The sequence below is a fragment of the Acanthisitta chloris genome, unplaced genomic scaffold (genome assembly GCF_000695815.1).
Source record: "Acanthisitta chloris isolate BGI_N310 unplaced genomic scaffold, ASM69581v1 scaffold36068, whole genome shotgun sequence".
Taxonomy (NCBI): Eukaryota; Metazoa; Chordata; class Aves; order Passeriformes; family Acanthisittidae; genus Acanthisitta; species Acanthisitta chloris.
In genome coordinates, this window is record NW_008689289.1 from 27171 (window position 1) to 52806 (window position 25636).

The 25636-nt window shown below is 45.2% G+C and overlaps 1 protein-coding gene across 1 annotated transcript in view; it reads right to left on the minus strand.

Moving 5' to 3' along the window:
• ARHGEF26 (Rho guanine nucleotide exchange factor (GEF) 26) overlaps window positions 1–25593 on the minus strand; it is a gene marked incomplete at its 5' end in the record, with an annotated part of 31536 nt that extends 5943 nt beyond the window's left edge. Inside the window, 10 exons of the mRNA XM_009081360.1 lie at window positions 227–381; window positions 3226–3315; window positions 4656–4730; window positions 5670–5799; window positions 6269–6421; window positions 15235–15395; window positions 18438–18494; window positions 22425–22570; window positions 24007–24043; window positions 25513–25593. Coding sequence (XP_009079608.1) covers window positions 227–381; window positions 3226–3315; window positions 4656–4730; window positions 5670–5799; window positions 6269–6421; window positions 15235–15395; window positions 18438–18494; window positions 22425–22570; window positions 24007–24043; window positions 25513–25593 — 1085 coding nt within the window. The remainder of the gene's footprint in view (window positions 1–226; window positions 382–3225; window positions 3316–4655; window positions 4731–5669; window positions 5800–6268; window positions 6422–15234; window positions 15396–18437; window positions 18495–22424; window positions 22571–24006; window positions 24044–25512) is intronic.
• Window positions 25594–25636: the final 43 nt, after the last annotated feature.

The following is a 25636-nucleotide window of genomic DNA, read 5'->3' on the forward strand; positions in this document are numbered from 1 at the left end:
TCCCTTTGCAAGGGCATCAAGAATGAACTTTTTAATTGGTTTGACAACGTGGAATTTCAGTTGTGTTTGCCCACAGCAAATCCTGTTTAACGAGCAGTTCCTCATCTTCTGTCACCGCAGGATGAGAGCTGCATTGGAGACTCAACTCCTGAACTCGCCTCAAGCCATGAGTGTGTTAAAAGACAACCCCATGAGTCATGAAGTTGAACACAAAGCACTCTCTTACCTCTTCTTCTTGGTGATGATGAGGACATCGTTGAAGAGGAAGAAGTACACTTGCTGCTTAGAGGTTCTTTTGGAAAAGAGTCCAGTGTCTTCCACATAGGCTGTTAACTCGCCCCTTTTCACCAGCCACCGGGAGGAGGAGACCAGTGGAAATGGCTGCAAGGCAAGGAAACCACCTTTTTAACCCTCCAAAAGTAGAAAGTCTTTAAAAATCAGGGAACAGTACTGTGTGTTTGGGAAAAATGCTTGAGTAAACTCAAAGCTCAGAGGTTACAAGCACAAAGAGATTACCAAGGTTTAAGGGAGCTCCATCATTCTGACACACACAGGTAACAGCTGCAAATACCTGGGAATCACTCAGGCACCTGACACCACCACTGCTCATCGAGGATACAGATGAACAGACCTGACTAGTCACACTCAGGATGGAACAGACTGAGAGGTGCCCTGAGGGGATCAAAGATAAAGCCTCTCTTGCAGGAATGTGTGCGCAGAGTGCGCAATGCCTCTTGCAGCCCGTATGGACACTGGACTGTGCTCTTGGTACCTAAGAGCAGAGGTGACACTCCCTGTGATGTGTCATCTGGGACAGTCAGGCACGTCTGCACAAACCTTCCCCTATGTAGGAGGTACAGGCAGAATCCTTCCTCCTTCCAAGGACAGTACTACACCAAACCTCTCACATGTTTCCACATACTTGCTGTTCTCATTAGGAACTCTTAAAAGTTACCTGTCCATTGCCAGATTTAAATGGATAATTACGGATCCTACAGCTCCTCTCACTCTTTATCTACCTCTCAACATTTGAACTCTACATGTTTTGTGGAGTGGGAGCTCCATTGCTCTCTGAGGAGAGGACCAACAAGCCAGAGAGGATCTGAGCTGCCTGATGTGAAGACCTGGCTTTGTTAATCCAAATTATTCCCAGCTGCAGGAGAAACAGAGACCATGGAAGGACCTTTTGTCTCTCTAGGCCATGAATATGGAAGGGGATGTGAGACTGTGTCCTGGCCACATAGAACAGATCCCCTCTGAGGCTGCACTGACAGACCCTCCAGGCAGGCAGAGGTGAACACAACTGTCTTCCTCTCATTTAAGCACCTTTAACATGTGTGTAAAACACATTCCTTCATGCAATTTGTCAGCTGCGCTGTCCATTCTGCACGACTTGGCATTCTGTATCCACTAATCCCTTCAGCTGCTCTTCACTGAGCCAACTTCAACCTGTCCACACCTGCCCCACAGTGCTGAGCCAAACCCAAACCCAGTGCTGGGACTAGGACCTTGCTGCTGGAAGGACAAAATATTGACTCCCTAAAATAAACCTCCAAAATTTCTCTGATGCTAAAGATGTAAAGTTTAAGAATAAAACCTTCTTAACCTTGATTAAAAATTAAACTACAGATGAGCCACGAACAAAAGTGACACAAGATCTGAGTTGTTTCTCATGCTCCCATGAAACTCTCCAGTTACATCTACAAACTAATAAACAAAACCGCCAAACACTCTGTGAGGTTGGGCAAGAGCAGAAATACTTTAACTAATTTATGGTGGTTATAAAACAGAATTACAGCCCCATGACAATTTGGTTACAAGCAAAAAGGACTTGAAAAAATTTCTATTTGAGGATGAAATAAAAATTCTTCTAATCTGTACTCTGAGTTCATCCCATCTTCCCAATTGAGTCTATTCCAGAGGCAGCTTGGTTGTACTTTATTTTCCCTGAATTGCCCAAGGAGCACATCTCCCTGCGACAGCAACAGCCTGTCACAAGTTAAAAATGCACTGAGCCGTGGCCAGCGCAAGGCTGGCCCTGCCAGCTGGCACCAACCCCGACCACAGGCAGGGCCCAAACCACTCCATGGCTGTGCTGGAGAGGAACAAACTCACATAACCCACAGAAATCACAGCCCAGGACAGTGCTGGTGGTGCTGTGGTACCAGCATGAACATGTGTGGAGCAGAGTCACCCAGGGCTGCCTGTGCCTGTGAGCTGGGATGGACAGTGCCTTTCCTCCCAGGGCAAAAGTGAGGGACCACAGGCCCTGCAGGCACACAAATCCTGAGGTGCTCCCAGGGATGTGGGAACTGAGGGACACTGCAGCCTGGCCCCAGCTCTGGGCTGGACTCAGCAAGAACTTGGGCCTGTTATCACCACTGCTGGGAAATGCAGTGATGTCACTTGCCTGGAAGTGTTTTATTTGTTGCTGCTGTTGCTATAAGTAAATATTATTATTATTTTAGTCGATTTTCAGTTAATGTTTGAAAATAAAAATACTTCAGAGAAGTAAAAAAACCTCTTTTGGAGGCAGCATCTCCCCGAAGCCTCACCCAGAGCATCTCAAGAGGCTTTTAAAGCCTTGAACCTCCACTCACTGGGGGCTGATAACAGTCAACTCCCAGAAGAATCCTCCTTGTGTAACAGTGTCAGACATTAATTGTGGAAATGGGATTTTAACAAACATTAAGTAGAAAACAATAAATGTACTTGAAGAAAGATCTCAAAAGTCTAATAAACTTCTCCTGCCTGTGTTTGGGTCTGTTGGTGTTTCCTCCCAGCATGACTGACTGCATAGGAAACTTATTACAAACCTAAATTGTATTTTCAGTACTAGAAAGAAAAAAAAAAAATGGGACTCTTTCAGTATCCCAAGACTCTTTACAGAATCTTTCCCTGGCCTGGAAGCATTTCCCAGGAACACCTTCCTGTCAGGTACATGGAACATCTCAGCACAGAGCAGTACCTTCAGCCTCTCTCCTAAGGCCAAAACCTACACAGCAACTTAGTATCTACAGCAAAGAATACGCTTAATTCAGTGCATATCCAGAATCCCTAGTGCTGTGGATAACCTTCTGCTAAAATCAAAGTGCTTGACTGAAGTTACCATTTTTGTCCTGCCACAACAGATCATTTCTTTCCAGGAATCACTTAGGATAGGACAACAATGGGCAAGTTCCATTATCTCAGTGACAGTGGTCAGAAATAGTATTCTGCTCATACCTTGATTTTGAATTCCAGCTGGGAGTTGATGGTGTACATCATTTCTGTCCTTTCCATCTTCCGGGCGCCCTCGTTGCACAGTCGCACCAGCTGGGAACGAGACACGCACTCAGCAGGGGTCAGAGCCTTAGGAACTGCCACACTAACTTCTGTCCCTGCACAAAATGCACTTCTGGGGAGGCACAAAGTCTCCAATGCCTCCCTGCAGGGATGGTGCCCATAGTATAGACATCCCATAGTCAGGGCCCCGAGGGACCAGGGCTGAGCAGACCCCTGGCACTGCCTGACCCCAGATCCCCTCACCCTCCATCAACCCAATACCCTGGCAACTATTGTCCAGGTGGTACAAAGGTTCAGCCCAAGTTCTGTCCGAGCAGGGCCATGGTGCCCTGATCCAGGTTAATGATCAGCTCCAAACACACTCCCCCCTCCCAGCTGGACACAGCTTCCCTCCCCACACTCTGCTCCCACACACAAACCTGATAGCACCAGTGTCACCCAGTTTGGGATCTGTTCCTAAGTAATAACCAGTAATTCTGTGTCAAACTGATCCCTAGGGAACTTTCTTAAATACAGCTGAGAGCTTTTATGCATCAGTGCTCTTCCCACCTGCATTATTCATGCATGGAAAACATCCATTTTTCCCTTAAGGTACACAAGGCTGTTAAAGGCCCAAAGTAATGTCCAGCACCAACAGGCAGAGGGAGAGGTTTTTTTCACTAAACAACACCCAGCACTTCTCATCTCACATCAGTCCATCATGCACTACAGTTCCTGAAATTCTGACATCTTGGGAGGCAAAAACCCAGTCCTTAGATCCTGAGTTTCAGGTTTTCTTTTCATATCGCCATGTTCTGTTTTAAAGAGATGTCTGTTTCCAGAATATAATATATTAAGCAAATAAATTGGAATATCCCTCCAGTTTACAGAAAAAGGGATAATCCGACTGCTCAGGCTCAGAGGGAAGGACCCAAGTTATTACCTAAGTCAGTGCTGCTGAGATGGACAGTCTGGACTTGTGCTTTAGTCCCACTGCTGATTCCTGGCCAAAAGGTTTGAAGGAGGGGAACAGCTCTGAACAACTGACAGCAGGGAGTCCATTCACTTAGATACAGGCTTAAATCTGCTCACAAGATTCAGACTATTTACTGTCAGGACAGTGGTTTGGGGTTTGTTACATGCAAGGTTCACCTGGGATTTCTGTTGGAAAAACTGCAGCAAACCAAATAAATTCGTTCAACTACACAATGAAACAGGTGAACAAGAGGAGTAATAAACATGAAAATTAATTCTCAGGTGACCAACAGAAACCCAAAGCAGGCACTCCTCAGGGTGGGTGCATGAAATGACAAAAGCATTGAGGGCAATTCACAGAGGACAACAGTCAGAGCAGGACAACTCCTGTCCCAGAGTGAGCACCAAGGACTTACCTTGCTGACCTCCTTCAGAGCCTGCTTGCAGTTCTCGTATTTTGCTGAATCCTTGGGGGTTTTCTGACAAATAGTCTGAAATGAAATGTCAGTTACATCAGAGGAACAAGCAGCACAGATTGAAACCAACAGGGATGTCACATCTTAGCTGAAACCAAAGGGCTGGACCACAACTGTGAGCTAGGATACAGCAGGGAACATTATATCACTTCATCATGCTAAGGAAGACCTCGATGGAGAGCTTTTGGGAGCAAAGTGATGTTTTGCACCTCTCAAGATAAGGTTTACAAGGCCATCTCCAAGAAACAAACAGAACTGAAAGAGTGGGAAATGCTTGGTTCGTTTGTTTGGATTATTTTAGCCAAAGAGGGAAAGGAGGGGAAGGAAAGAAAAAAACAAGATGGGGGAAGCCCAACCAGTGACACACCAAAGAAACACTGGACTGGTATTCCATTTCTAACCCAGGAATGCACTGCAGAGAAGAGAGAATTCAATGTCTATAAATGAACTGCCCTGGTTATTGAATTAATCAGCATCAAATTTGCAAATATATAGAATAAAATCATCAGTCCTGTTCCTGGCTCTGACCAGTGCTGGATCTGTGTCTGGATCACAGTCTGCATTACTGCTGGTGGTTCAGCTCCTGATTTAATTCTGGCATTGTAACTGAAACACCACAAATCCTGGAGTGAATTCTGCCTCACAGATACTCCCTGGCACTGCACCACACTCCCTGAGTCCCTGGTCACTGGTTTCAGAATCATTTTGACCCTTTATTGTATCATTTTCCTATTAGAATGTCCAAATATTTAACTTGTGAATGGAATAGGAGCAGAAGGGACCAGTCAAAGTCAGCAAACAAATGCAGCAAGACTCCGTACTCCACAGTCCAGGACCTACAGCCCTGGACTGGTGTTAAGGGACTGAAATGAACCAATGAAGAGACTGAAATTAACCAATGTGAACACTGAAAGAACATGCATCAAGAAAAAAGAGAGAAATAGCTGTCCTCACATCCATGAGCAAGGGGAGACGAGTGACTCTCTGCATGGGAAGGATGAGGAAGGAGATCATCGGCAAATTCCGGCAATCCTCATGGGACTCGATCCGGGACAGCACCTCCTTAAATGCTGGGTTTGTGGCTCTGGGGGAAAGGGGGAGAGAATTAAATGGTATGTTTCACCAAACCACTGTGCAAGTTGCTATGTTTTAAATAAATGCTGATGTCACTGACAGGTAACTGATTTGCAAGAGTCAGATACCTAAGCCTTCGGTTTTACTCCCTTGGACACATCAGCCCAGCACTGACACTGAAAGCTCAGGCTGTGCCATACCTGAGCGTGAGGGCAGCCCCAGGTGTGCCACACAGGACAGCCTGTCTGACACTGAGCTGAGCAGAGGGAATGTGAGCCCCGAGCACAGACAGGATTGGGCTGTGCAGCCAGGCATGCTCTCACCCTCCATCACCTTGGAAGAACGTGCACATCAGGGACAGCTGGGCCTGTCAGCACATGCTTAGCTGGAAGCCACAGGCTTTGCACCAAACACCACAGCCTACTCCTCACTCCTACTCCAAGGGGTGGTTCTGCAATCCCGTCCCTGTCAGTGCTTACAGCAGTCTCTGCAGCGTGCGCTGCTGATAGACCTCGTTGCTGCAGTACTTGACGTAAGGGTCGAAGGAGGAAGCAGCATGTTTCTCCACTATGTCACTGATGTCGTTGATGAAGATGTTGTTCTGGTGTCTTGCTTCCAGTTCTTCAAAGAACCTGGGAAAACAGAACATCAACTGCTCACTTCTACCAAAACATAGCACCTTTCTCTCGTGACACTTCACTCTTCACCTGACACAGCCCAAGGCTTTATCAGCTGATGACAACTGGAACAGTGTGACAGGGTGACATCATCTCCCCTGGCAGAGCAGCGAGGGAAATCCTGACAGGACACAAGTCCAGGGGCACTGGTGTCCCCTGGCAGCCCAGCATCAGCAATGCTGGCACAGGCACTTCCCTCTCCCACTGCCAGATCCCAAACAGCATCGCTGAGCTGGTCAGACCAGAATTTCCAGAAATGGGGTTGGAAATTAAATGAAACTACTTCAAACACACATTAACACATTTCCTCTTGTAATTAAAGGCAGCACAACACCAGAGGTGCTCAGTGAAGTAAAGGCATTGTGAGTGTTGACCTAAGGACAAAGCAGAGCAGGACACAGGGCTCATGTTCCACGTGCTCCAACATATCACTGAATGCAATCACAAACTAGAAACACTGAAATGGGCACCAAAGCCAAAATCCTGAGCTAGCTTCTTCCCCTAAACATGCTTCTTCAAAGAACTTCCTTGTTTTTCATCCTCTGTCCCACATGTGAGTCCCTTTGGCCTCTGGAAGCTTCCCACTCCTTTCTGTACTCCTGACTTTCCCAGAAAGCACAAGCTTTGATTTCCATGATGCTCATTAGAAACCTCTCACTGTTTGGGGTCTAAGAGCTCACACAGATCAGCTCTGCAGGTCACCACAAGTCCTGACATGACACACCAGGGCAATCCTCACACGTGTAAAGATGCTGACAACCTGTTCACAGCCTTTGCACATCAGGATTCACTGCAAGAACCCTGAACTCCCTGAGTCAACCAGCTCACAAAAACATTCTCATACAGCACAGAAAAAGTTAAGGAAATACTTGGAACATGTGATCTCACACCAAGCTTGAATGTTTTGAAACCTTTTTTATTTACTATTCCATTTCTCATCTCAACAGTGGCTCTTCAAGTCTGCCACCTTTTCTCAAGGGTGCTACCAAGGTTCTCCATCTTTGTTTCACAAATGCACCTCAGACAAGCAAGAGGAGGAGAACAGGGCAGCAGCTGATCACCCAAGAGTGCAGCAACAAAGGTTAACTAAATTAAGGCATTTTTCCAGGTGTGCTTAGAAGCAGTTGCTGCATTGAGTGGCTGCCAGGCTCTCCATGGGTCAGTCACAGCCAGAACAGACTTGCAGTGTGCTGTAGATTTGGGGTTTTGAGTCAGGACCAGCCCCAAAGGGCACATCACACTCACTGCAACGACAGCTCAACCACACAGAGACAAACACTGCAGTGAAGAGTTGCCTGAAGTGTCATTGGGGCCCCAAGAAGGAAAGAAGTAAAGAAAATAAACCAAAAAAGATCCTCTAAGTCAGACTCTGCAATGCCTCCTGAACCAGGTTCCCACCACTGACCACAGGCACTGCCTATGACTGCGGTTTGTTTCTCTCTGCTCAGACATGTTTATAGCTGGGAGAACCTCCCACTGCTGCCAATTTACTTTGCTCAGGAAATGAGGAAATCCAACATTTCCTGCTGTGTGTTATGGCACACTGACAAGGTGTTGGACCGTGCTGGGACACAGCTTCCACTTTTAGATTTATCTGGTGCTTCATCAGTGACATCATCAGACACCGTGAGAACAATAAAATCTGGGATAGCAGGAGACTAACAAAAAAAAAAAAGGAGAATGAGAAAAGGGAAAAGAGAGGCAGAGAGGAGCAGCACACCCAACTCTCATCCTCCAACATGTACCAGAATTATGCATCAAAGTTTGAATCAAAGGCTGTGGTTTTTCACATCCAATCTGCTGATTACTAGATGCAATCATTGAACCAGACACATCATAAACCCTTTTACTTAGAATTTTAGGACATATTCTATCATATATCTCAGGACAGAGGGATGAAGTGATTATATTCAATGTAACGGACTAGGAATTCGCTGTGGTGGGCAATGCTTTTTCTGCTGAGTGCCAGAAGGATTCATTTAAAGCATCTGTTTCTGCTAAATCCAGAACTTTTCTGGTTAAAGTTAGATCCAATCAAGTGAAAGTCACACAGCATCACAGGACAGCAGTTGATTTCCCTCATCTTGCCCTTACGTGTTTAAAAGAAGTATCCGATCTGTAACACTCCAACCCTTCCCTAAAGGCCAAATCCAGAAATGCAGGTTTAGCTCATTCCCTGATTATTTCTGCTTCCAGCACAAGCTCCAGGGACACTGGAGCTCTGGCCAGTGCTGGCACTGGGCCTGTCTGTATGACAAGAGTTTCCTCCTCACAGTTTTGGTTGCTCCTGTTAAGGCTTTTCCCACATCTTCAGGCAGAGCAGCAACACCCTGGGAATCACCTCAGGAACAACCTCCTGACACTTGCTCAGGCAGTTTTCTCAAGCTGTTTTTTCCTCCTCATCAGCACTGCTTTGATTCATGACTGATACCCACAAACTTCTCAGGAGCTCTAGTTAATTCAGCTGTATGACCACAGAGGTTCATGCACGCTGTCACGGACTGCTCCCCACAACTCACCTTTACAATGGCTCATGTACAACTGCCACACTCCCAACACAGAGCTCTCTCAAACAGAGCCCAGGGACCATTCTGGCTGACATTTCACCTCAACATTAACTCTCCCTTCACCCCTGGATAAGGACAATAACTGAGCTGGATTTACATTCCTAGGAATACTGGATCCTGCTATCTGCATATTCCAAAATCAGACTGGCACTGAATTAAAAACCCTTGCTCAGTGTTCCTGAAGCTATCACCATCTAAGTGCCTTACATGAAGCAGATTATGATGCAGGTTCAGCTCTAGAGAGCTGCAGCTGCCACACGGTCATCCAGTAAGGAAAACAAACCACTGGAGTGGCAGCCAGTACAGTTCAGCTTCCTCCTCCTAGAGATAAGGGAACTGGAATAACAATTGCCAATTCCAGATAACTTCAGATAAGAGTAATAAAGATTTCTGATTAGCCTCTCCAAACCTGAATCTTTCCATCGGGAACAGAAGTTCAGCATCTGCATCACTGATGGTATTTGGGGAAGGGGAGAGGAATTTAAAACAGTAAAAATGGAAAAATACAGTCTTATTTCCATAGAATCTTTATGCTAAATCAGAATTGGAGCTTTTACCCCCCAAGAAATGGCCCAACAGAGGGTGATTAAAGTGCAGGACTGAAAGTAATCAATTTGTTTTGTTGCCACAGTCTAAATAATGGAAACCAACACAAACCTACATACATAAATGTTAACTCCAAATGCTGCAAAGCCAACAGACCTTAAAACACCTTTTACTGGGAATATCCACTGAGCAGCTACAGAGTCAAACAAGGAAAAACTGACCCTAACAGCTTATTTGTTCTTTCTGCAACAACTGGACCAACTTTGGGCAAGCCTTCCCTCAAGGACCTGCCCCACTGGTGAGCCACCTGCCTTTCCAGCTATTTATAGTGCTCTGGCAGAAATCCAGAGCAATGGAAAGGCCACAGCAGCCCCACCAAGATATCTTGTTCCAGTAAGATTCCCAAGATAGCAGGCAGGTGCCTGCAGCACCTGGTCAGTGCTGAGCACTGCAGAACAACAGATCTCCATTCAGCCAATAAATGCACACAGAGAACACTCTGGGCCAATAAGATGTAAACCTTTTTGGTAAGTTATGAAATCACCACAACAGAAATCTTCATGTAAAAACCCTTCCCATGCTGGACAGAGATGCTTTTCATCCTGCTGAGAAGTGGATGCTGCTGCCTGCCACCCCAAGGCTCACCTATCACAGGGCAAACAGCCACTTGCCTGTCACGATGAACTTATGGATCATTCTGTGAAGCCTTCCTGCAACAGGGATGAGGCTATTCCCACAGAACACACTGGCTAGAGCAGCCATGCTATCAAACACCATGAGTAGAGACCCTGGAGAAGGGAGAACACCACATATGTAACCCGTCTCATGCTCTCCCAGCCTGGGCTGTCACCTGCAGTCCCTCAGTCACAGGGACCAAGTGTCAGTCCCAGCAATGACCGATGCTGCTATAATGCAAAACAACTGATCAATTCACATGCCTGAGAAGAAAATTTTGCTAATATGAATCATATAAAAACAATTAAGCACTGCTTTGTCTTGAGCAAAGTGTATCAGCCAGGAAACACTCCTCCTCAGTCTGGAAACAGCAGTGATTCGCAGAGCACCCAGGAAGCTCTCCTGGGAAAGCTTGGAATTTATCTTCATTTCCAATGACAAATTCCCCCCACACTGCTGCTTCCCCAGCCCTCAGAGCCCAGTGGGTATTCCTGTGGGCACTACCAGTGCCCCATGCCAAGCTTCAGACACTCCCAGCTCCATCCTCCTCACGAGGGCACTGCACTGGCGCCAAGCTGCCAACCACGCAACCTGCAAAGGGAAGGGAAGTTCAAAGTTCAACTGTACCATCACCACAGCAGGAGGGTTTACAGCCTTGGCAGCTGCTTTCAGCAGGTGGAGCAGCAATGCCTGTGACAGGGAGGCCAAGGGGCAGGACACAGCCTCCAGAGCTGCTGGATTCTCTGTGCCACCCCAGGCACTGCAGCCCTTCCCTTCACACCTGACCCAGCACAGTCTCCAGTGTTGCTGGTTTCTCTCCGGGCCACCCTGGGCACTGCAGATCCTTCCCTACCCAGTTGCAGATGTTATCCAGGGCAGCAAAGTATCACACAGGCTTAAAATCAGGGAGAAAGTCACAGGTTTTGAACTGCTGCACATAAAGCTGCTTTTCCTATGAAATGCACAAATAAGTGTCTGTATACATGGCCTTCACACTGACACATCTACATCCATAGAGCCATGGCAGCATGGACACAGGACAGCACATGCTGTGCTCGGGCAGGGAATATTCCCTCAGTACAAACACCACAAACCAACCTCGTTGCTGCCCATGGCAACAGGCAGCAATGCAACCCAACCCATCTGTCTGCAGTGACAGCTCTCAGCACCTGAGTTCGAGGTTTAAACCTCACTTAAACAAAGCACATTGATCCCTGAGAGAAGTTGAGGGAACAGACATACATCCTCCCACCATGACAGCCTGGCTAAACATGGAGATTCCCAGACTTATCAACATCTTTGTGCCTTTTCAAAGCTGCACATTTTGTGCAAGATGGGCCATGCCAGAGCTCTGAAACCCAACTGACCTCTCCAAGGCCTAACACTCATACCCAACCAAGGGAGACTGTTGCTTCCCTCTGGATCAGGCTCTGCCCAAGGAAAGCAGAGATGCAAGTTCGAGTAACTGCTGAACATCCACCCACTTTACTGCCACAGGAACACTCAGATAAGTACAGTTGTCCTCTTTTGTGCTTCCAGCAGCAGCAGTAAAACTAAAAGATGGTAAAAGATCCATCAGCTGCTTCCAGAACAACCCTCCAAGCCCCAACAATGAAGCCTGATTGCTTCAGAGGGTCTGTGTGGGCAGTGCCAGATACTGGGACAGCAATGCTCTGTGGGAAGGGACCTACAGGATAAACAGTGTTTGGGTTACAGCTGGGAGGCTTTACAAGTTTGAAGCACTTTTGTTCTACTGTCCTAAATCATAAATATTCACATAAACTACTCTGTGCAGAGGCTGGGCCACAGAAGAGCCACAGGCTGCAAGAAGTCAGCTGGGAAAGCTGTCCTGGGATTATTTCTTACTTTGTTTTTTAAGAAGAGAAAACGTTTCCATAACATGTAAATGGGTCTCAGTACAAATACATGGCATGGCAGCTCCCTGCCATAATTCTGGCCATGCTTCCACAGCTCCTGCCCAACTCACTCCTTCCTTTCCCTCCTTGCTCCTTCAGGTAAGTCACCACCACTTCTGAGGATACTCAGACAAGCTGTTAACCTCCCTCACAAACTCACCTGGGCTTCTCTACACAAGGAGTTCAAAAACAGTCAGAACCTGTCAAAATGTTTTTGTTAGCATCTTTTCCTGCTAATGTGATATTGCGTAAGCATTTTGCTTTACGCTGGCCTAAGGGCAGAGAGGGGAAGAAATACAAAGCTTTCCTTTCTCCTACAAACTTGGTGATTTGACCTGCCAGACCAATTGTTCTTCCAGACACTTACCTGTAACTCTCCTTTCCCCAGACAGGCTCTTGGGAAGCTGTGGCCTCTCTTGCCCCATGTACTGACCTTGGACAGTGTCTCTGACTAGTGACATTGATGGAGCAGAGTTCTCAGAGTGCACAACTCTCACTCCTGAGTGTCTGTGGCATCCTCAGCAGCTCCCTGTGACCTGGGCTGCCATCTGGGTGAGTTTGGGTTCCTGCACTTCTGAGCTCCCATGCCAACATCCAGGCAAAAAAAACCACATCAGCTCTCTGCAGCCACCTCACAAGGGGTTTCCATAAACACACACAGAGTATGCTGCACAAATCACCCTGCTCAACTTTGTCAGAGACATTCCAATGAGCTCCCAAAAGCTGAGACAGTCTCTGCTGTCTGCATTCTGCTTCCAACAAAGGCAGCTTTGTTCCCCCAGGAATGGCCCTGTCAGGCATTAGAGGCCTATCTTGGTGTTTCTGGAGAGTTTCCATTCGACATGTTCCCAGTCAAAGCTCCTAGATATAAGCTGTAAGCAATTTTGACTCAAGATTTTACGAAGTATTTTTATCAGTTCGTGTTCTTCAGCTCACCAGACTTCTGTCTGAGCAACCCAAACCTCTGAGAACTACACTTGTACTCAGGTTTTATGTTTTTAAGTAAAGGCTACTTAAAATATATCATAATGGGACAGATACTCTACTTTATAACAGAAAGATTTGCTACCTTGGAAGACCTTGAAAATGGAAAGTGGCAGTTTGGAGATACCAAGAAAGAGACTTCTGGTTTAAAATCACTTCAATGATTTACACAAATGATGTTGGCCAAAGCCACTCAGTTTTGTTACAGTTTAACAGATTGCATAACTCAGGAAAGAAAATATGTTTTCATATAAGTTTATAACAGAGTTATGACTTCTGTTTTTACTCCAAGTCATAAAACCCCAAGTACTTCAATCATTAGACTTTACAGACAAGAAAGAATAAGATTATAATTCTAGGCTAGTTATGGTATTTTTCCATTCTTTGGTTTTTTCCCTCCCCCTTCCACTTCCTTTGAAGACTATTAATCAAAATGGTTGTAAGAGTTCCCCTAAAAATATTGCTCTCCCCTCCCCCATCAAACTTTCCTTTTACAATTCATGTAAGGAGAAGTTTTAAAAAGTACTTTTCCTTGAAAATAAAGACTTTGATAACCTGCACTCCCTGACACCATTCCTGGGGTGGCTGTGTGTTCACATAACATCCAACTTCTGGCAAAAGACCTCAAATCTAAGAGACAGAGAGAAACAAAAGGGATCGGGGAGGGAAAAGGGAAGGTGTCCCAACCAAATCCAAAGGTACTCCTGTTCTACAGCTCCTGAACTGGGTTTGCACGTGACACAACACATCAGCCTCTCTCACAGGTACACTCCATGAGACGAAATCTTGTTACTGCATAAACTTCACAAGACAAACTGCTGCCCAAAAAATGGCAAATTCCACAGACCCTGTGGGGCCTCAGAGAGAAAAAAAGCCAAGAAAGGACATTACCATGACTGGGAACATAAAACTTCACAAGTCCCAAAGAGGTATATGAGGGTTTAATGCTAAAGAATTCAGAACATCACAATTTCTATGAGAAGGACATTGCTACAAGAGGGGAAAAAAGCAGAGGGGACAAAGCAAACAAATGCTCAGACTCCTTATTCAACCCTCAGCCCTGTTGTTTCTGAAGGAGGTCAACACATCTCTGTTCCACAGGTAGAGAGATCCATGTAAAGTTGTAGTGTTACAGCCAGGATCACTGAGTACCTTCACTAGGCCACACACAACCTTCAGCCTCTGCCTGATTTCTTTTCTTGTGTAGCCCACATCAATGCACCTGCTGCTACTGCTGTGAATCATCCTGGGAGAACAAACAAATTGTAACAAAGCAAAGCCTCATTAAGCAACTTTTTGAAACAGAGTTTGAAGCACTGAAGCACCTGGTGAGTACACATACATATGCATGTCCTGGGTTAAGCAACATCAGTCACAAACCACACTTTCCAACATTTGTATCACCCAAGATCTGCCAACATACCCTCTTCTTTAGGCACTATTTGTACAGTGTCAGTTTTCCTTGTTATTCACTTTGTACTAAGAAACTTGCCCAAGAAAAGCAGCAGCACAGCAGATCAGCTGCATGCCAGCAGTGCCAGCCCCTGCTGTCAGGTGCTGCAGTGCACAGCAGCTGCCCATGGTGTTTGCACAAGGGCTGCCAACAGACACAGAGCACGTGGCACAGCAAACAACCAACCAAGGAAACCCTGGCAAGACTCAGCTCTTAAGGGCAAGTATGAAACTCCTGCTCCATTTTTAACAGTTTAGTAAGGCAGAGTAAGCTTCATTTGATGTACTGTAAACACTAGGTATGAATGCCTAATGCATCAGCATTGAGCTCAGGAACAGTTCAGAGCTGAAGGATGCTTATTTCTACCACAACACACTCTGTTCTTCCCTTCCCTACCCATTTCCAGAGACACTCATACCAGGCCAACCCCATCAAATGTGAGCTCAGAATGGCAAGGTGAGGCTGTCACACCCCTGTGCATGTCCACTCCTACTTGCACCTTCCATCTTCAAGCTACCACTAGCTTTGGAAGAAATGGTCACATTCAGGTGGTTAATTCTCACAATAAGACCCTGGCTATTATGGTTAAACACATGTAACTGTTAAAATCAGAAATGCTACACTTACTTTTTGCTTGCTTCATAAACATCAGTGATGTTGGAGAAGAGGTGGTGGCTCTCTGTTTTGGTCATTGTGAGGCTCAGCTCCCTGGAATTTTTAAACATCCGGATCAGAATCTCCAAGCTCAGCAAATAAGAATGCTCAGAAGAGATCACTTCAAATATGGCCTGCAAAGTGGAGGGGGAAAGAGAAGACTTACTAGTGACAACACAGGAAATGTTGAGAAGGGGCACAAAGCAAAGTTAGTGGGTGCAAACTAGTGATTGTGACTTAAATATTCATTTCTGTGATAGCTGCATCATTTACTTAGAAAAAAGTGATTTAACACTTAGGGGGAAAAAAAGACTTTTTAAAGACGTCTATATTCAGAGTTTTCAATGCAACTGCAAACAGAGTTTGAAGACAAAAAACTCAAAGTCAAGTGTGACCACTCCTCATTCATACTCCTGAGAGGTGGGTCTGGGGGTGTTTAGTGGGCTGGTGTGGGGGGTTTTGGTTTGTTTTCACGAATGCCTGTTCCTGTGGTCTGTCTGGAACCTTCCCATCAGTCACACAACTGCTCACCAGCCACTATTTGCCTTTGCTCTTTCTAAACAGAACCTGCTGAGGCATTGATGGTAACTGTTTCTGGGTGACAGGCCCTGCAGGCCAGGAAGCCCTGTGTACACCCAGGGTTTGGCTGTGTGTCAGCAGTGACACCTTGGCTACTCTCAAACTCCAAGTCAGGAGCAGGCACAGGAGTGGCCAAGCTCCCTGCACAGGACAGGGGCCTGGGGGAGCAGCCAGGAGGGGTGGCAGCCACTGCTCCCTTGGTGGTCAGTGACCAGGCACAGCTCCAGGGCAGTCCCTCACCTCCCACACAGCCTCTCTGGTTATCACCTGCCACTTACAGAGCAGCCACTGTCCCTTCCATCAGTTGCCTGACACATAAAGCAAACCTGTGATGGACTTTTGGACTTTGAAATCCACACACTTGTTCCATCAGAAGTTTTCATATCTTATGAAAAACTTACTCAGTTTTCAGACATTTTACCTCTCTAGGGTTTATTTGCAGAGTTCTTGTATGTAGATACATGGAAAAAAAAAAGTCATGAACCTTTTAGTCATGAGCTCCACCACATCCCATTGTCCATCAGTGCCATTATGCACACAGACTAATACAGCAGAGGTCATTCCCTTCAGAGTTCTATAAAGTTGTGCAGGTAATGTAACTTCATAGTTCTCAATATAACTAACATTAACACTTGCAGATATTATTTCAATAGTTATTTATAACTAACTCCTCTAAGTATTCTCAAGCCAAAGGAGAAATATCCAAACACAACAGCACGTGTCTGAGGTTGGAAGCACAAGGCTGAGGTCCCTCATGGACCTCTTCCCAGTCTGGTAACAAAGTCATTAGCATAGCCAGAAATAGATGGGACAAAGAAAGATGCTTTGCTTCTAATGTATGAGAAAAGGGGAAAGTATCATCTCACCATAACCCAAACACATTTTGGAGAGTAAAAAAGGATTAAGAAACAATCTTGACTGACTCACAACCTTCTCTAACCCTGGCAGTGTTCAAAGCCAGGCTGGGTAAAGCCTTGAGCAACCTAGTCTGGTGTGAAGTGTCCCTGCCCAGGGCAAGAGGTTGGGACTAGGTATCTCTAAGGTCCATTCCAACCCCTTAACAATCTATGATACCATGATACAGTGATCCCAGCACCCTCAGGAGCTGAGGGGTTGTTCCCAGTGCTTGCTAACAGGGTTCCTGAATGGCACCTAAAGCAAGACTGTGCCTCATTGCACCATACCAAGGTCAGCAGATGTTTGAGCCTGATGGACAGTAACACTCTCAAGAGGCCACATACACACTGCACTCGGTGTACACACACACACACAGAGTTAACTTCAGCTTGCAAGAAAAGAATATCTATTGAAAATAATTCAAACCAGTCTATGATATTTTCTTGAGCCAAAACATGCACAGACCCACCTCCCTAAAGGGTTCTGAGAGGTGGGATGTGTATGAATGCAGGACACTGACATCAATCAAGGCAGAAAACAAATATACTTTTCTGCAGTGACAATGTATTATGATATAAAATAATCTAATGGGCTCTAAAAAGCAATTTAAAGAATACAGAACAATTGATAAAAGGCAATTTAAAAGAAATAAAGCAAAAGCACAAGTTGGTAGTGCAGCTACAGCTTAGGAATATTTATTTAGGCTCCCTCTGAAAGAATGGGCCTCTAATATTAACATAAAAACCCTCTGGCTTGAAAACATTTTGGTAACATTAAAGACTTTACATTTAAAAGGCATCCAAAGAACTTGTTCTCTTTGAAGGGATGCAAGTATGACTAGGATGTAAGTATGGCTGTAGGAAACACAGACTGAAGGCTCCTAAAGCATATGACTGAAATAAATGCCTTGTCTCAAAAGCTTCCCAGCAGGAGGAGGCTGAGGTATGTCCTGAAGTGAAATGAAGATACTGGGACAAATTGCCATGGCAAGTAACGCTACAGTGTTTCTATTATCAAAAAACCCTTGTTTTTTCCCTATTGAAGGACATACCTCAGGAACTGCAGGTATACAGTTGGCTAGGCCAGGCTATGCTTTGCAACACCACTCATTCACTTTGACATAGCCCCTGTAGGTAAGGAAGTAGGGTAAAGCAGATACAGTGGACACAGGGAGCAAAGGGGAAGAGGAAAGTGGATAAAGAGGACAAAATGAGCAAAGGGGAAAGAGACAGAGAGAAAAAATATAACTACATCAGTAATGCTGCTGTTGTCTGCAGTGCTGACAGCATGGAGGCACCTGCCCTGGCTCAGTGGGAGAGGAACTGGTGAGGTCCAGCAGGAACACAGTGCTCAGCACTGCTCACAGGATTAGTTACAACTCCCTACCTTTAAAAATTCATGTGCCACCTCCTACCCTGTGTGAATTCAAGGTTAACCTCACACCTTCTCCAGCACAGCAGTGACTGTGCTGCCAGGCAGCACCTGCTGCAGGGACTACACCCAGGCCCCCCCGGCAGGGACACATGCACCTCAGTGAGAGACAGGGTTGTTTATTTAGTCTCCATGGGGAGAGAAGACACTTCACTCTAGGGCAGGAAATGGGATGAACTTGTCTCCTTATCAGCAAACAGAGTATTGAACCAGGCATGCAGTGCAGCCCTGAGCGACCAACCCCACAGCATGGGTTACTGAGAGAGTACCTCCTGTCTTTTCCTTTCTTCCTGGCTGATTGCTTCTGATAATCCATTCTTCTTTACCTAAAAAATAAATCAATTGAGATTGTTAATATCTTTTGTGGAAAAATGTGATTACAAAGAGATACAGGACTATCAAAACACTGCACTAATAATTCAGCCAAAGAACCTACCCACTTCAGACAGCAATGAACCAGCAGAAATAAAAACAGTTAAGTCAGTAACATCTTAATTTGACTCATCAAAATAACTAATTCATTTCATTAAAAATTATCTCAAGACATAAACACAGGAGTACTCCCACAAAAGCAAGCACAGTAGAATGATGGTCACCCCACATGACCTCCCTGGACTTTACACACAGAGAAGCAGGAAAACTGCTTTCCCCTTTCACTTAGATTTCCTGACCGACACATGCACATCACAAGGTTCCTTTCCCGATCTGGCCTGAAGAATCTTAGTGCCTTCTCTTGTTAAACATGCCTAAAAGCACAGGCTACCTGACTAGGTAGTTTGTTGGCCAAGGAGTTAGTCTGGAGGAGCTCCAGCTTTACCCTCAACAGACATAGCAAAGCCCTGAGCAAACACCTCTGTGTTTCCAGCCTCGTCCTGAGGACGGTGCCTATCCCCACTGGGCACTGCAGCCAATCAGACCAGACAAGTCTGTCCCAGCTCTCAGACACCTGTCAGGAACTCCAGCCACAGCCACTTTTCCACAGCCTGCAGCCACATGCTCAGCTACCAAATTCCACATCAGGGACCCCTGAAGTTTATTCTTGGTGCAACTGACACGCATTACATGGTTTAACAGGAGAATGTTAAAACACCCAAAATCCCAGAAAGTGAAGCACCGAGGAGGGCCTGGCCTCCTGCATTTCCTAGAGAGCATTAAACACAGGACCCCAAACCAGGAGGGACAAAATTTGGGAAACAGCACAGCACTGTACACGTGGAAGACACTGCAGAGGTATGTCATGGACATGAGACCTCACATGCATTTCCCTTCTCCCATTTCCCTCTGTCTTCTCCCAAAGCTCCTAACCTACTATCAACAACAGCTTTCTCTTCTTACTCCAGCTGTTCCCTGGAATCCTAAAGGATATGTTAATCCTCACTTTATTGCTGCACAGCAGGCCCAGGAGTAAAGAAGTGCCTACGACACTTCTGGATACTGAGCAAGAACTAGTTAGATGCCTTTCCATTAAACTATTAAAGTACCTCTAAACAGCAACCTGAAAGCTCTGGAGCACTCCCCAAGGGAAGGCAATGGCTCTGGGAAGTGCAGTATCCCTAGGAAGTACAACATCACTTTTTCTGGATGCAGAGGAAGACCTGTCTAAAAATATGCTGACACAGGAAATACCTAAGAACATATCCCCCAGATTCCAGTGCTTCCCGTTACCACAGCCCTGTCAATGTCCAAAGAGAGCCATGTGGCCAGCACTGTATCCATGTCCCAGCCTGCAGCTGTGCTCCACGGCCACTGTTGTCACATATGGGTGTGTACATACAAAGTACACATGAACTCATCACATCAGCAAATGGCCCAACCTTACACTCCTAATCAACACTTCCAAGGAGACAGAGGCCCAGCTATGGACGCTATTTTTGGCATTTCTGTGAAAGAAAATTCAATTCCTAATTCTGAGGTGTCCAAAATCTTTTAGCCAAAAAAAATCCCCCAAAAACCACATGTGACACTGTGCAAACAGAAACTTAAGCTAAGAACATGACCAGAAGGAACGGAAGAGGCCCAACACCACACCTACTAAGGCTGTCTATTGCCACACTGACTGCCTTTCTCCAGGCAACTGAGTTATGACTGATTCAGCAGTGGAGACAAGGAGGAAAGGATGAAAGGGCAACAGGTGAACTCTGTGCTTAGGGACAAGAAGCTCCCCCAAAATAAGGAGGTGCTGAAGGGGAAGAACTCACAAGAAATATTTCTTTGAGAAATATAGTCAGTGGCTGCACCATAAACCAAACTGAAGATTAGCACTTTGATACTGGGATAGAAACGAGAGCTAATGCAGAGGTCAGCCCTGAGGATCCCTGACCACCAAAGCAGGGAGGGGTTGTCTGACACCACAGGGAGGAGGCAGCCATAGGCAGGTGACAATGTGTGGCTCTGTAAAGCAACTCACAGCAGCTTTGCAAACAAACAAGGAAAAAAAAAAATCACAGCCAAGACCAATCTCAGTTTCACAGATCTACGTACGCTGCAAAGTGACAGAAATGCCCTTTTTAAATTACTATTATCACAAAGAATCTGGTAACTCCCTATGTGAAGTCCACTATCCCCTCAAACACACTTGGTCAGTGCTGCATCAGCTGCTCAGTCTGTATGGCCACAGAAACCTCCTGCAGAGAGAGTGGATCCCTCTGCCACCTCCCTCAATTTCCCAGCACAGATACTGCTAACAAACACCAGGAACATATCATTCTCCTCCTTTCCCAACGTGTGCTGAAGTCCCGGACACTGACATCTTCCAGCTGAGTTCCTGCTAAAACTCCAGACTCCCTTTTTCACTTTTTAATATACATTGACAGCATGTAATTTTTCCAGGGCTATAAACACAGACACTATGAGACTCGGATTCCCAGATTTTGGTTTCTCAGTGCACCACCTTTTCCCACACACTCCCCACTTCCAACCTTGTAAAAAATACAGACGGGGCACCAGTTGCTGTGCTAGAAACAGCAAGGATCAAGCTGGTTTCTGTAACCGAAGCATGGCACAGAACAGTTCTCTCCCTGACACGATCATTATGCTATTTTTGTCTCACAAAAAATTAATGCTTAGAAATTATCATTATTATTATCACTGAATAGCATTCCTTCCCAAATACCTCAGCTGCTGAGCATTTAACTGCTAGTTTGCCCAGAAGGCAAAAAAAAAAAAACAAAACCCCAATCTGACTTCCTTATAAACAAACATTTTTGCAACATTAAGCAAATGAACTACATTTAAAGTACTTGATTTGTTGAAAAAATATTTAAAGCAAATCTTTTCAAAACCATAATGTCTTGCCTTCGTCATAATTATTGAATCAGAGGGATTCATATGCCAATACCTTAAACTGCAAGAGAGCTCTGCTAATCAGACCATCTAAGCAGCCTCAGGGGATCTCCCTGAGGCTTAATCACTCATTTATTGGGCACTACACAGGCAACAGCCCCAGCTGTCAAACACTCCAGGCAATCATGTCATGCCACAATCTCTGATGCCAGAGATGAGGATCTACAACATTCTACAAGTTAAATGAACAAAACCAAAAAACAACCCCAAAATCTTTATTTTAGGGATATCCCTCCAAAAGCCACAAAAATGATCAAAGGATAAAGGATGATAGAAAAAGATAAAAAAAACCCAGAAACACAATTTGTACAGTTTCTCTAGTCCCAAAATCATGAGCACAACAAAAACTTGCCGAGATATCAACAATTATCATTACTTCGCCAGCTTATTAGCAGGGAAGGCAGCAAGACTACAGAGCTAATTAAACCAGCTGAATTCACTTTGTTTAATGATGCTCTTAAGCCAAAGCCCCTGCAGATGCTTCCCAGCCTGTGCTAGGGACAGCAGAGCACCACCAGCACAACACTCAGCTTTGCAAAATGGTTTCCATTAAACATCTGCACTCAAGTCCACTTAAAAACTGGCGTGGAGTGAGTTAGAACAATTCAGCAGCAACTTGTTTGTAACTAACTGAAGCTTTTCTTTTCTATAATTCACCCTTTTAGTGAACTCACACACTTTGTTTAACAAATCAGAAAGTTGTGATTTTGCCAACTACAGGACCCTGAAATGAACTTTCTCAGTTTCATTGCCTTTTATGTAAAACAAAGACCAGCAACTGATCAGGACTTCCACGTTGTTCGTAAGAAATGAACAAGATGACAGAGTTCAGCCAAAATCTCCAGCAGCAAGAAAGAAGACTTTGCCTGAGCCCACTGTGAGATGCTTTGGCCACCCAAGGATTAAACACTCACCACGGACAGTTGACTCCATGTCGATCTTAGGGGCTTGTAGTGAAAAACCACCTTGTCATCTGCTTTCTGCTCCTGGGGCTCAGACTCTTCATCAGAGTCTATGTCCAGAGCTTTTTCTTTATAGTTCTGATATAATACAGCATTTTCTGTAAAACAACAACAGCATGTCAGTCATTGCAGGAAGTTTAGTTGGTGTTATAAGAACTATAAGTAACATTTGAACAATGAGAGACACCCAAGTATCACTGTGCCACGAGACAAAGATAGCATCTGATCTGGGCTGCACAATGGTGCAGGACAGCGACAATGGGTCACTGTACCACTCCCAAAAAGATCCACACGGACAGAATTAAAGAACAGATGTGGCCTTTGTCAAGAAAAACACAGGACACCATTTTTTCTCCTTGGTTTGCTGTGCCATTTCATAAGCAGCCAGTGATGAGGGACTGGGGCTGTGTCAGGAGCAGGCCTCATCTGCAGGTCTCACCTGCTCTCATCTGCAGGACCATCACAAGGACACTGCCCATGGCAGCCTTTCTTCTGTCTGCTTTAAATACTGTTTACACATTTCACCAAGAGAAGGAAATGATCCCAATTTCAGAGATTTGAGGTCGGAACTATACCAAATAGCAAATTCAGGGCTTGCCTGAGGCCTATGAACCTCAAGACAAAATACACTCATGTATTTGAGTTCTGCCGGTATTAATTCAGTACTATCAGTGGCAAAGAAACAGGTGTAGAGCACACCCTCTCCATTTCCCAACCTCCCTGGCCACACACCCATCGAACAGCAGACAGAAAGGACAGAGAAATTCAACACCAGAATAACCCACAGATGGATTAAGCATTAAGTAACCTCTGAGTACTTTAAGACAGGCCACACTTTGAGTAACATCCAAACATCCCTACAAGAGGAAGGGAAAAGCAGTGGAAGGTCTGGCTGCTCCACACATGGCCCCAGCTCCTGTGGTCTCACACCTGGCTGGGTGGATCTGTCCCACCTGCTCAGACCATACAGCCCTGCCCAAGGGTTATACAAGGTCTGGGCTTTGCATCAGTTCTTTGGGAAGTGTCTCTACAGTTCATACACTTTTATCAGAGGAAATTGTGTACAGCAACTGAATTCTGAGGGGCACTGCAGAGAAAGTTATTAGCTGGGATCAGTCCAAAGCAGAAGGTGAGTGCTGCAGGGATGACCACACGTTTATCCACAATGTACTGCACCTGAGAAGAGTCCCAGGGAACCTGCAGGAAGGCAGTCCCACCTGGAGGAACCAGCCTCACCTGTGGAACCCTACAGAAGTCTCAGGGCTGAGCCTGACACATCCATCAGCTCATCTTTTGGGAGGGACAGGAGGATAAGTGGAAAAGAAGCCTTTCAAACAAACACCCATTTTTAGTCTGCCATTTGATAGTCTTAAAAATATCCCTAAAGTATGTCTAGTGCCAAAATTTTGTTCCACATTTCAGCCAGTTTATTGAAAAACAAGCTGCTTAGTCCTTGGCTACATGCAAAATGATCCTGAAGTTCATGTCTCCTGGGACTGAGCTCATTAGCAAGTGTGTACAGAACAGGACTTACCTTCGCCATCGAATGTCCCTTGTCCTTTCAGCATCTTCTGATAATTTTAGCAGAAAAGAGATATATATGTTAGCAGGAAAATGCAAACTAACCACAGCAGCAAGAATTTCTGTTTCATTCAACACTTAGGCATCAAATTTACAGGCTCTAACCTATAAACTCGGGATGTTGGACAAGTACTCACAAACACAACTGTTTCACACAGAAAGTAAAAAGCTACTCTAGTTTCATTTCTCCCATTCATTGTTTATACATATTTTGCCTAAATGCTTCACTTTTCCTGAGTTTCAAAGCACAGAGTAGTGGTTTGAGAGGGTTCAGTGAACCTGCAACTCATCCCACTGTCTCTGAGCTCTCCTGCGAGGCCACAAGGCACAGGACTGGGTGGTTATCCTTCCACACTCTGCAAACAACCACCACTTTAAGGACTTTGTAAAGGAAGGTTTTGAGAGCAAAACAAACTTCTGAAATACAACAGCTGTTTTGCTGCAGCAAGGCCTGTGAGCTAAGAGTCTATTTAATAAAATGCTACCAGCAGAAAGCTCTGTAAGGACAGAACAGTGTCATGTCCTCCTATTTTCAACATAACTTACTGTTTACGTCTCCTACCAAACCAAACCAGCCCCTATTCTGCAGCTGTTCACTGTTTGATCGATTCTGATTTCATCACTTGCAGCTCTTTCACAAAAACTTCCATTACCATCATTTCAAATTTGGCTGAAAACTGTCACAAAGCTGATAATTATTTTAACAGCTACAGCATCGGCCCTTAGCCTGGGGTACTTTATTACACAATTCCAACCACACCACAGAAACCTGTGAATATATTTCATGCAGTAACAAATTACATTTAGAAATAAGGAAATACAATATTACACTGTATGCTCAAGTAAATTAGTATTTTCAGTAAGTCTTTGTAACTTAATTTTAACACATTAACATGTAATATAAATCTACTACACGCAAGGGATACAACCAAGGTTTAAAAACAGGCATTCTGCTTATACTTGCAGGCATTAAAATTAAGATACCTGATGCGGTCTCTATCAATTTAAAAATCACAGTAATTTTTAAAATTACTTCCAAAGTAACATCTCATATAGGAGAGTGAGGGAGAAGTTCCTTTTCCTGTCTCTGCTCTAGCAGGCAGATTTTATAAAGACATCGTCTCTTACTCCTGTCTACTCTTCTCTGGGAAACAGGTTTTAAAGCATCAGTTGGGTTGGGAAAGCCTCCCTGCATGTGCTGGGGAATCCAGCAGGAAAGGCGAGCAGGAGGCTGCCGGCAACGCCGTTCTGAGCTGCCCAGATTTCAACAGTCCTGTCCCTGCAGCCTCCACCGCCTCGCTTGGAAAACAACACTCGTCAATGATCTGCGAGACTCGCAACTAACAAAAGTTTTGTGTTAGCAAAAAAAGCCAACTGAAAAAACCCCCAGCATTTAAGGAAACTGTAGAGTCAGCAAACCATGCTGCCGCGCACACCATCACCGGCGAGCACACCTTACCTTTATCCTACCCAGGCTCGAAAACTTCTCTTTATCTTCAACCACCGCTTTCAGGATGGGCTGGGACATTCTGTTTTTCTTCTTGCAGTTGGCAGAGCCGTCCAAGTCCACGCCGCTCACCACG